This window comes from Hypanus sabinus, chromosome 8 (assembly GCF_030144855.1).
Source record: "Hypanus sabinus isolate sHypSab1 chromosome 8, sHypSab1.hap1, whole genome shotgun sequence".
Classification (NCBI taxonomy): domain Eukaryota; kingdom Metazoa; phylum Chordata; class Chondrichthyes; order Myliobatiformes; family Dasyatidae; genus Hypanus; species Hypanus sabinus.
In genome coordinates, this window is record NC_082713.1 from 144,709,223 (window position 1) to 144,721,793 (window position 12,571).

The window sequence follows — 12,571 nt, forward strand, 5'->3', positions numbered from 1 at the left end:
TCACTGAGAGTGAGTCCATAGGTTGTGGGAACAGTTCAGTGTTAGGGTGAATGAAATTATCGATTCTAGTTCAAGAGTCTTATGGATGAGGGGCAATAGCTGTTCCTGAACTTGATGGTGCAGGTCCTGAGGCACCTGTAACTTTTTGATGGCAGCAGTGAGAGGAGAGCATGGCCTGAATGGTGGGGGCCCTTCATAATGGATGCTGCTTCCCTGTGATGGTGCACTGTGTAGATGTGCTCAATGGTGGGAAGGGCTAACACAAAGGTAACAGTAAATCAAATAACTACACGTTACAAGTGGTGTGCACAAGAACATCTCTGAACGCACAACATATTGAACCTTGAAGTGGATGGGCTGCAGCAAGAGAGGACCACACTTGGGCTTTCTCCTGTAGCCACTGAGCATACAGTATATCAACAATTTGGATAAGAATGCACAATGCATGGTTATTAAGTTGGCAGGTGACACTGAAGTAAGTGGTAGAGTGGACAACGAAGAAGGTTCTCAAAAATCACAGGTCTTGATCAGTTGAACAAGTGGGCCAAGGTATGGCAAATGGGAGTTTAATTCGGATAATTGTGAGGTATTTCATTTTGAAAAGTCAAATCTAGATAGGAGTTTCACAGTGAATGACATGGCCTTGGGGAAGTGTTGCAGAGGAACCTTGGAATACAAGTACAGGGTTCACTGATAGTTGAGTCACAGGTAGACAGGGTGTTGAAGGTTTTTGGCATGCTGGTCTTCATAAACCAGGCCACTGAATATAAAAGTTGACAAATCATCTGTAGTTGTACAGTTTATTGGTGAGACCCCTTGGAGTATTGAGTTCAGTTTTGGTCACCCTGCTCTAGGAAAGAGGTTATAAACTGGAAAGAGTGCAGAAAATACTTACAAGGATGTTGCCATGAGATCAGGTTCTAACTTATAAGGGGAGGTTGGAGTTTATTCCTTGAAGTATTGGAGACTGGGAGGTGGTCTTACGGAGGTTTATAAAATCATGAGAGGCAAATGCACTCAGTCTTATTCCCAAGGTCAAGGAATCAAGAACTCGAAGGCATAGGTTTAGGATTTGAGTGGAAGATTTAACAGGGAAATATGGAGCAACTTTTTTTTACATGAAGTGTGATATCTATGTGCAATGAGCTGCCAGAGGAAGTAATTAAGATAGGTATAATATTAACTTTTCAAATACACAGGTACATGACTGGAAAGATTTTAATGAATGGAACTAGCTTGGATGGTGCATTTTGATCAGCATGGACCAGTTGAGCTGAAGGGTTGAAAAGGGCCTGTTTCCATGGTTCTCTGACTCTATGACACTAAGAAGGGAAAAGAAGAATATGTCAGTACCTCGATTTGAAAAAAATAATAAAGGAAAAGTTCAAAAGTAAATTTATTATCAAAGTACATATATGTTGCCATATACAACCCTAAGATTCATTTTCTTGCAGACATACTCAATAAATATAATAAGCGTAATAGAATCAATAAAAAAACACATCAACTGGGCATACAACTAGTGTGCAAACTGCAACAAACTATGCAAATAAAAAATAAAGATATAATAAGGCATAGGAGCAGAATTAGGCATTCAGCCCATCGAGCCTGCTCCACCATTCCAACATGGTGGATCACAGATCCCACTCAACCCCATACTCCTGCCTTCTCACTATAACCTTTGATACCCTGACTGATCAGGAAACTATCAATTTTTGCTTTAAATATACTCACTGACTTGGCCTCCACAGCTGCCTGTTGCAGAGCATTCTGCAGATTCACAACACTCTGGCTAAAAAAAATTCCTCCTTACCTCTGTTCTAAAGGGATGTCCATCAATTTTATGGCTGTGCCCTCTAGTTCTGGACACCCCCACCACAGGAAACATCCTTTCTGAGATATGGGGCCCAAAACTCTTGACAATAGTCCAAGCATGGCTTGACTAGTGTCTTATAAATCCTCAGCATTATCTCTTTGCTTTTATATGTTATGCCCCTTGAAATAAATGCCAACATTTCATTTACCACCTTTATCAAAGACTCAACCTGTTATTTAACCTTCTGGGAGTCTTGCATGAGGAATCCTAAATCCCTTCACACCTCTGATGTTTGAATTTTCTCCTCATTTAGATACTAGTCCATACTAATGTTCCTTTTACCAAAATGCATTATCATACATTTCCCAACATTGTATTCCATCTGCCACTTTTTTGCCCATTCTTCCAATTTGTCTCAGTCCTTCTGCAATCGCATTGCTTCCTCAGCTCAGCACTATCTACTCCTCCACCTTTGTATCATCTGCAAACTTTGTCACAAAGCATCTGATCAAAGAAGGCATAAATGCTAAATATAAGAACACACAGTTTTGATACCAGGCAAATGAAAAAATAACATTCTACAAATCCAGTTCACTTCACACCCAGAGGTATTATTGCTAGTATAGTTGATGTGTTGTTATGAATGTACCACAGCTCTGAGGGGCCGAAGGGGCAGGAGCAGCTCCCTCCTTCCGGAGAATCGCAAGAGCACTATTAATTCGGGTCTCAGACCCAGGCAAATGAGAGACAGTGTAACGGTTTTGGCCATGGCTCTTCGAGACACCTGTGCTGAGGGCATGACCCTGCTATGTAACAACTGGGTGGGGATTGCATCACCCTACTTTGATGGACATCTACAACTCCGCAAGTCAAGATAAAAGGGGACTGCAGAAGGCGGTACCCCAGAGAGACGCACCAGAAGGACACCCTCGCTTAACGCTCCCGTGATAGCTGGAAGCCAGTCAAAAGCCACGTGCGCTCCGTAACTCCTTTGCCTGGGGAGCGGGTGGCTGATGATACCGAGAAGGACTTCGAACTAATAACAGGAAAACAACGCTCCCCTGATTCAACGGAGTTGCTTCATCAAAGACCCGGGCAAGTTTTTCCGTTTCTCCTCAATCTCTCTAAAACACGTGTAACCCAGTGATTCCCCAAAAAGACTGAAGCCTGCAGACTTCTGAGTGACTTTTATATCTCCAACGGACCTCTCTATCTTTGCTGGTAAGTTATCCAGTTACGGGACACGTAACAGTGTTCAGTGGACTGAACTGAGGCTCATGGACTAAGACACAGCGGCCTTTTTTATTCCACTTCCTCCTCTATGTCTCATGCATTATATCATTATAGTGCCCAAGACCGTGGCAGAGGTGTACAACAGATGCCTTACCATGCAAACCACAGGCAGCAGCATATATCTGGGAACATCCACCCTCATCTCAATGCCAGCTGGGTCCCAGCAGAAAAGGGCATCAAAAGATCATCGGCCATCACACTTAGGTTTCTCCTGGATGGACAAACTTTTTAAAATGAGTTAATAATACATAAGCAACAAATATCAAGAACATGAGATGAAAGGTCATTGAAAGTGAGTCCATAGGTTAAGGGAACAGTTCAATGACAGGACTATCATCAGGTGAGGTTATCCCCTTTGATTCAAGAGCCTGATGGTTGAGTGGTAATAATTGTTCCTAGAACAGGTGGTGTGGATCCTAAGGCTCCTTTACCTTCTTCCTTATGACTGCAGCAAGAAGAGAGAATGACCTTTCTGGTGGGGTTCCTGACAATGGAAGCTGCTTTCCTGCAACAACGCTCCATGTAGGTGTGGAGGGCTTTACCTGCGATGGACTGGGCCATATCCACTACATTTTGTAGGCTTTTCCATTCAAGGGCATTGGTGTTTCCATATCAGGCTGTGATGCATCCAGTTAATATACCCTATACCGCGCATCTATAGAAGTTGAAGAAGTTTTAGATGTCATGCTGAATCTTTGCAAACTCCTGAGGAAGTAGAGGCACTGCCATGCTTTCTTCATAAATGCACTTGAATACTGGGCCCAGGACAAATGCTCTGAAGTGATAACACAAGGAATTTAAAGTTGCTGACTCTTTTCTTCTCTGATCCCCCCCAATGAGGACTGGCTCATGGTCCTCTGGGTTCCTGAGTCTGAAATATACGTTATCCTAGTACAGTTAATGGAAAAAAATAGAAAAGATCCACAGCACAGGTGATGCACCATCAATAACTCTCAGAGACAGGAGGCAAATGATAGGCTTTTATTAGCTGCAAGAGACCACCACACAACATCCTGGAGACTGAGGGAGGAGCAGTGCCTCCAACCGGCTTTATACAGGGGTCAGTGGGAGGAGCCACAGGAGCAGTCAGCAGAAGGGCATGTCCAGACAGGTATATGTAGTTCACCACATCAGGCAAGAGATTTTTTTTGTATATAATGACCATTACATATCAGCAGTGCTTTTGTGTTGTAAATTGTGGAATTTTAGATCATTAATTGCTTCAGAGATGTGTATAGTTGTTAATACTGAATTGTCCTGAGATAGCTTTGTAATTCTGTGAGTCTTATGACACATCAAACATCATTCAACAAGGTGAACATAATCAGATAAAATTTATAAACAATCTCCCATGGAATCATTATCTACTAATCTTTTTCTACCAGCCACCCACCTAGTCTATCGTTAATTACTTGGCTATCACTTTCTATTTTAATATTTTTATCTGTGCAACATTGCTCTAACCACATCTCCTCTCTGATCCATTGTGTTTAGCTGAATATGTTTACTTGTGTGATATGATATTGCTGTATTTCTAACTGTAACTAATTTTCAAGTTCTCTGCCTTCCTATTCACTTCACATTTCCCAACAATATAGAAGGACTCCATTCAGCCCGCTGAGTACATGTTGGCTCTTAGAACAAGCTCCTTAACGTCAATCCTCTTTCCCCACATATTTCTGTGTGGCGAATTCTCTTTTGTATGTCCATCAACACCTGCCATGCACCTACACTTGGGATAATTTTCAGGAGTTACTTAAGCTATCAATCAGCACATTTTTCAGATATGGGTGGAAATCAGAGCATACAAGGGAAACCCAGTCACAGGGAGAATGTGCAAATAACACACAGACAGCACCAGAGGACAGGACTGAACCAAGGAGCTATGAGCCAACAGCACGACTGGCTACGCTACTGTGCGCCCAATCTCTGAATGAAATTTGATCTCTGATCTATGTTGTATTGAGTTATTTCAATCATCGCTATTCAAACAATCCAAGTGTCTGCATGAAAAGAGGCAGTACTCTACAGAATCTGTGCAGTCTTTGATCCAAGCAGAGTTATCCAATCCCAAAAGGCAGAAATCCAAAACAACCCTCAGTATATTCAGAAAAATCCAACTGCTCGCTTTTCCTTGGCAAAGCTTTTCTTAACAGAAGCCAGGAGGAAAGGACTTGAGTAGATGCTTAAACTCCAGGGAATCATTAAAAGACATTGTAAGTCCTAAGACAGCAGAGAAGCTTGAGCTCACTGCTTCATTCAAGAGCGTGCAACTGGAGAGACTGTGGCAAATTGTAAAAATGATGATAAAATCTTACAGCCAGAGAGGTAAGCAAGATTGTTCGCAAAAATTCACTTCCATCTTTAAAAGCCGTAAATGTTGTGCCTTTTCTTAAAGAAACTTCCTTTGCTTATATACTAATTTATTGTGCAACCATTTTAAAATGTTTTTCATCCTTCTACCAACTTTTAAAATTTGCCTCTTGCTTTTTTAATGTAGATTCTTATTGTTTGCTTGCTTACTCATTCTCTCTCCTTACTCTTTTCTTAATTCTTCTGATTCTGTCATACACCTTTGAATTGTTCCCCTTTTATTTTTCTCAGGACTTTTCCTTTATTGTCCACAATTTCCCCAGTAATCTTTGATGTTATTTACTTTTTCAAACCTATACTTACTTTTGAAAACTTGCATAAAAGCATAATATTGTACTAAATCGATAATGGTTAATATATCTTTACTAATTTATGAATAAAGAACAACTCTTAATTTTGGTTCCATTCTTGTTTTGTTCCACTTTTCAACAATTTATTTCAATCCTTTCATCTTCAGAACTGAAGTAATTATTATAATCATCTTTATCTCTATTATTTAATTCCCAAGGTTGTCATGGGGGGATGGATAGAAGGGATAAGCTTCCACTATTAAATGCTCCTATTTGCATGCATGTCAAATAGCCTCTGACAATCAAATCCAGCTCCTGGTCTTCACAAGTGGTTTAGCTACTGAGCCTGGAGTAATCATTTCTACTAACAGGAGAAGGGGCAAAGGTAGATTATTGTTGCCTTAAAACCAGTCACTTCAGGCCAATGGAGGAACTACCAGTCATTACTGTTAGTAACTACAAACTAGATGTTGTTCATCAGTTCACATACCAGGGGTCCATCATCAGTGACAACCTCTCCTTGGACGCAAAAACCAACAACCTGCCAAGCTGGGGAGAACTCCAAGCTCTCAGTCAAGACAAAGATGACAGTGCACAGTACATGTGTCACCATCACACTGCTGGTCAGCAGTGAGACCTGGGCAACATACTCTAAGTAGGAGAGAAATCTCTGCAGTTTCCACTTAAGGTGCCTTTGTCACATCTTGGGCATCTTCTGGAAATACAGAGTACCCAGTACTGAGGTTCTCCCTCGTACAGGCCTCCCTACTGTGTACACCCTGCTCAGGCAGTGGAGGCTGGGCCAGGTTTGCCACATGCAGGATGGCCACATCCCAAAAGACATTCTCTACAGTGACACACACAAAGTGCTGGTGGAACACAGCAGGCCAGGCAGCATCTATAGGAAGAAGCACTGTTGACATTTCAGGCCAAGACCCTTCATCAGGACTCAGCCCGAAACGTCGACAGTGCCTCCTCCTATAGATGCTGCCTGGCCTGCTGTGTTCCACCAGCATTTTGTGTGTGTTGCTTGAATTTCCAGCATCTGCAGATTTCCTTGTGTTCTCTATAGTGAGCTGGCTTCAGGCAAGAGAAAGCTGGCCAACTTCACAACTGAGCATGAAGGCTCTGGACATCAACATTGAGTCCTGGAAGGAACTTAAAACCGACCGCACCAGAAACAAGTAAGGTGAGGAAAAATTCCAGTAAGTGCCAGAAGACAACTGGGGCCCATAGAAAGGTATGCTGCATCTCCAGCAGAGCAGAGACCATTTATAGATGCAACCTTTGTATCAGAGACTGTTCCTCTTGCATTGATCTTGTCAGCCACAGATGGCGCTGCACCAACAACACAGATAGCTTGAACATCCATGGTCGATCTCGACCAACGGAGGGCCACATAGTTAATTCCCATTAATATATTATGTTGACTTACATCTCCCACTTTTATCTTTATTTGTCTCCCATGCTGGCACAGAGTAATCTCAATCCTTTCAGTTCCTGAATACCTGTTTCAGTAAATGTAACTAGATAAATCATTTAACCTATTATATTGATCTTATGACATTTCAAGACAACAAAAATCTGCTCAAAATCAACATCAGATTTTGCTTTGAACTCGTGAATAATTGTTTTCTTGATACAAGCTCAGTTTCAGACACTTCTGAGTGAGTTACTGAGGAGTCAAAAGCCACGACTCTGATATCATTTTCATATACTGTATATCATTCTTGAAGATTGACAGGTAAGGATGATAGAGATTATCACTTCGTTAAGTGAACAAAATGGTGATTTACAGCAGCGTTATCAAGGAATATCCTGCAGTGGCAGTGGGATAATTTATAACTCTCCAGTGGGATTGTGGAGGCAAGGTAGTCTAGTTGCTTTCAAAGATGAGATCTAGTGAAATTTCAAAGCATGAATTTTTGGTGAAACTTGCCAGGAACATTGAGGAGGATAGCAAGCAACAACTGTTAATTTGGAGAGTAAAAGACCACATACAGGGTCTCAGGAATGATTGCTAGCATGTGGGTGATCCAAGGTGACTGTGATCAGAGTCATTATGATGAAAGGGTTAATTAAGTGGTTCTTTGCGGGGGCCCATTTCTGTGTCACTGAGAAACATCTTTTTTTAAAGAGTAGTCTTGTGAGTCTTTTTCACCCTCAGTTCCTATTTCCCATAGGATTGTCCAGACAAAGAATTGTGTACTTGGGGTTAAGTTTGCAAAGAGTTTTATCACTGAGATTCAAATGACATATATTAAGAAGGATCCAATTTGTCTGGTTTAGGGTTGTATGGTCAACAGCTAATTTTCTTGTTCATTTTAACTGACCTTTCTCCAACCTAAAGAGTTCCTACTTGACAGAATATGGTTAAAACTTTAGATTTTAGGGCATATTTTAAGTTATTATTCACATCACACTCTAAATCCTCCAGTTTCTTCTGCATTCTTGGTAACCATTTTAATAGTTATTTGTCCTTGTCCTTCCTACTTCTACAGTGCCATTCTATACAATATGTGTAAAAAAAAAACTACTTGTACAAAAACGTCATAATATGCACATGATAGTAATCAGTTCTCTGACTATGTGAGGTACTAACATAATTCAGTGAAAGTCAGTTTGAATGTTTCATTGTAATATATACTCTTTTATTTCCAATTTGGAACAGGGTATTCCACCAAGGACTCACAGAACAATTAGTATTCTCTCTGCAACTCAGCATTTATCTAATGTGACCTGAAGTAGTTTACAAAAACTGAAATTGAAGATTTCGTACTACCACCTTCATAGAATCTTTTTTAGAAAATACAAGGGAAAGTATACTGCTGTGTTTAAACATCAGAATTTAAAATGGATAGTGATCAGCAAAGAGCAGCATTTGAAAGAATCCCTTACCCAAGACCAATCGGGATGTCCTTGGCCAGGGTACATGACTACTTTGGGGTGCCTTTTTCAGAGGGGTTACCACTAGCCTTTCCTGTTGACACTGCGTACTTTGAAGGCACACTCCGTGAAGCCTATGCCAGCAGACTGCCTTACCTACCTGTACACAGCCATTTGGGGATCACTGATTATTCTTTCGAACCAGCCTTTATCAGGAAACGCAATGAAAGGGAAAGGCAGAGGGTCCGCTACGTCAATGAAGGGTATGCACGCCTCAGAGAGCACCTCCCTGAGGATTTTGCAGACAAAAGACTCAGCAAAGTAGAGACCTTAAGGGCTGCTATCAGCTATATCAAGCACCTTCAAGAGTTACTAAATCCATCAAAGGTTAAGGAGAAAGCCTTGCCTTCAAGGGCTGCAGAGTTCCATAAGCTTCCATGCTCTATGCCAAGGAGAGAAGGCAATAGTGACGGAGAGTCCAAATCTCCTTCACCCTTCAGTGAATTTGGTGAGCTAAGCAACTAACAGCTATTTGATATGATATAACCACTCTATCCAAAAGGTTTCATCGGCTGGGCAAAATTACCTGCCAGACTTCAATTTGGAAGATTCTTTCCACTGCAATAAAATGTGCCAAGTTGTTTTTGCACAGCTTTAGTTATTCTCATCACACCAGAGCATGTCTGAGGATTGTAGATCAAAAGATGGAAATAGAATGGCCAGAATGCTGAAAGTTCCTTCATCTTCATCAAATGGAAAAGTCACTTAAACAAAACTTCCTTGGGGACTCTAATGCAGACTACGCACAGTGACTTTGTGAACTGAAGCATCGATTTTTTTTCTTCTCTTCCCTCAGGGCAAAATCTGTACAAATGAAACTGGAAGAGGAGAGAGAAGCCCTAACAGAACTTTGCTTTGTGTAAATTGAAGAATAATTTGTGTAATTAACACTAACTAGGCTTTTTCATGAAGCCAGTATCAGGAGAAAATTGTCTGTTTTATAGTGAGAAAATAAATAATGTGAGAATCAACACAAACTTTGTAATGCACGCACAAAAGGCAGAAGGAACTCAGCAGCATTAATGGAATTGAATAAACAGTTGGCATTTCAGGCCAAAACCCTTCTTCAGGACTGAACAGTCCTTCAAGCTTTGGGTTGTACAGAATGTATAAAACAATTACAATTTGTTACTGTTTAACTAACAATTACACAAGGTGAAAAAATTGGGATCAGGATTAGCACAAGAGAAAGGTTTGGGTAAGGCTGAAACTAATACTTGCTAGTACCTCACGGTGAACTGGCAAACTCTTTCCATTTTCTAGACAGCTAACTGTGCAAGTGGAACCTGTCTATAAACATCCCCTCTTTCTCTAGGACAGTGCATCAGGATCAAGAATTGTTTCCATTCTGGTTTTGTGTATTCTGAGATAGTGATTGAAACTAATGTGGGAACCAAATATTCTTGTAGACAGGGTGGGTAGGTGGGTACCTAGAACATAGAAAATCTACAGCATAATACAGGCCCTTCAGCCCACAAAGTTGTGCCAGACATGTCCCTACCTTGTGAGATTTTGCACTTCTTCCACCACTGGTCCCAATGCACAGCCTTTATGTTCTCAGTACTACCTTTATCCATTTTGACCTAACATGAGCCAAAGATTGTAGAATCATAGATGCATACAGCATAGAAACAAGGCATTATGCCCAACATGTTCACACTGACTAAAGGCATAGATCGAGTGGATAGCCAGAGACTTTTTTGCAGGGAGGATAATGGCTAATACAGAGAGGCATAATTTTAAAGCGATTGGACGAAAGTATAAGGGGATTGTCAGAGATAAGTTCTTTATACAGAAAGTGGTGGGTGCATGGAATGCCGGGCTGGGGTGGTGGTTGAGCCTGATACATTAGGGACATTTAAGATTGCCTTAGTTGGGCATATATGTGATAGAAAAATGTAAGGTTATGTAGGAGGTTAATTGCTTGGCTATGTAGGAGAGTTAAATTGATCTTAAGTGTAGATTAGAAGATCAGCAAAACATCATGGTCCCAAAGGCCCTAACTGTGCTGTAGTGTTCTATAATCTATGTTCTTGTTCATTGAAATGTACACGTTCTTAGAGTGCTTAACAGGGTGCCTGCAAAAACAATGTTTGCTCTGGCTGTGCTGTCTGGAATCAGGGGTCACTTCTGCAAAACAAAGTTCATAGAGAATAATAAGTTTTTCACCCATAGGGCTGTGAGTTTTTGGAGGTTCAAACCTTGATCTATTGAAGATAGATATTTACATTTTTAGATATTAAAGGAATTAAGGAGTACAACATTAGTGTAGCTAAGTGGCAATGGGATAAATGAATAGCAATGATCTTGAATGGGGGAACAGGCATAAGGGGTCAAATGGCCCTTTCCTATTTCTGTATCTCAGCATTTTATGTTCATATAGTAATGGATAAAGGGGAACTGAAGTGAATTTCCTGGACAAGGTTGTAGAAGGCAATCTGGAGAAAATTGTGCCTGAAAGAGGTGGGTGACTTGACTTGAGCTGTACAATGCACACCCTAAAGGAGGAAAGAAAAATATCCTGGAAATAAATCAGTGAATGGTTTTGGAGACTAGAAAACAACCCTTAAATATACATCCTTGTTCATTTTAGCACTTTATTCTTTGTGGTCATTGATTTGAAATGAAAAAAGAGTGTGAAAATTGATTTGCAACTTAAAGTTCTTTCTCATACAATGCCACTCATTCCTGTCCATTTGCACTGGCAGCCATTCTATCCATTATCATTCTCTGGTTCAAAACCCCCTTTTCTATTTAATGCCCTTTGTTCTATCCTCCTTTCCCATCTTACAATGATGTGATTTCATCACTTTTCCACAGCTAGATTTTCTCATTACAGTTTCCCTGCTCCTCAATCTCCAGCATTCATTTCCAATCTGTTGCTCAACTCTCCATCCCTTCACTGCTGTTCACCCTTAGAGCTTCTGACTTTTGGTTGATGTTTTCTCTCAATGGCACTTCCAATATTAATAACCAGGAAAATGACATCTGAAAACTGTTAATAAGGAACTCTTGCCTTTGTAATAGCTCTCTTCTACATACACAGAGCTTGCAAGCAACAAAAGAGGAACAGGATTAAAGGGAGATTTCTTTTGTCATTTACATGCTGAATGCTCTCTCTGAAACACTGATGTCAGCTCAAAACTCTAAAGTGTGACTTTATACTTGGCTTATTTGACATATATGATTTCAATTGAAAACTTCAGCACTGTGTGTTCAAATGTGTTTGGGATCTTTCTTATTATTTTGATCATAATAGTATGGAATAAAATTCTTTAACAAAAACTTTGTAATTAACTTAATAGTGACTTTCTTGTCAGGAACAATTTTAAAACATTTACCATAGAACCATAGAACATTACAGCACAGACACAGGCCTTTGGCCCTTCTTTGGCTGTGCCGAACCATTTTTCTGCCTGGTCCCACTGACCTGCACCTATAGAATTTCTGATAGAAGATTTGATCTAACTGATTTGGGTCAGTTTATGTGATCCTTATAGCTCTTGTGATATACCATGATGGGATTTTTAATAATTTGCAATCATTGCATGAGATGAAAGCTTTTACCCCAAAAGTATTTCAGGAGGTATATTGTCTGGGTCTGGTTATTACTTGGAAAGGGCTATTGATACTCCTCCTCAAGAGGTGATCACTATTCCTTTGTTCACTTTGCCACATGAAATTATTAATAGAAAAATATATATTCATCATTTCAGTTTCTGTTTTTTTGCATTAAGCTCATACAAATATGTGCAATCACTCAAGCCAGTGCACAGACATATATGTGATCATTAGGATAGGGTCTGTGTAGTAGAAGCATCTAGCTAATGGATATTCTCTGAGTTATCAGACT

The 12,571-nt window shown here is 40.4% G+C and overlaps 1 protein-coding gene across 1 annotated transcript; it reads left to right on the plus strand.

The window, feature by feature from the left end:
* The first annotated feature begins 8,685 nt into the window (after positions 1 to 8,685).
* Positions 8,686 to 9,183, plus strand: LOC132397682 (achaete-scute homolog 4-like). The gene has a single exon (XM_059976451.1). It carries the CDS (start codon positions 8,686 to 8,688, stop codon positions 9,181 to 9,183), a length of 498 nt encoding a protein of 165 aa, XP_059832434.1.
* Positions 9,184 to 12,571: the final 3,388 nt, after the last annotated feature.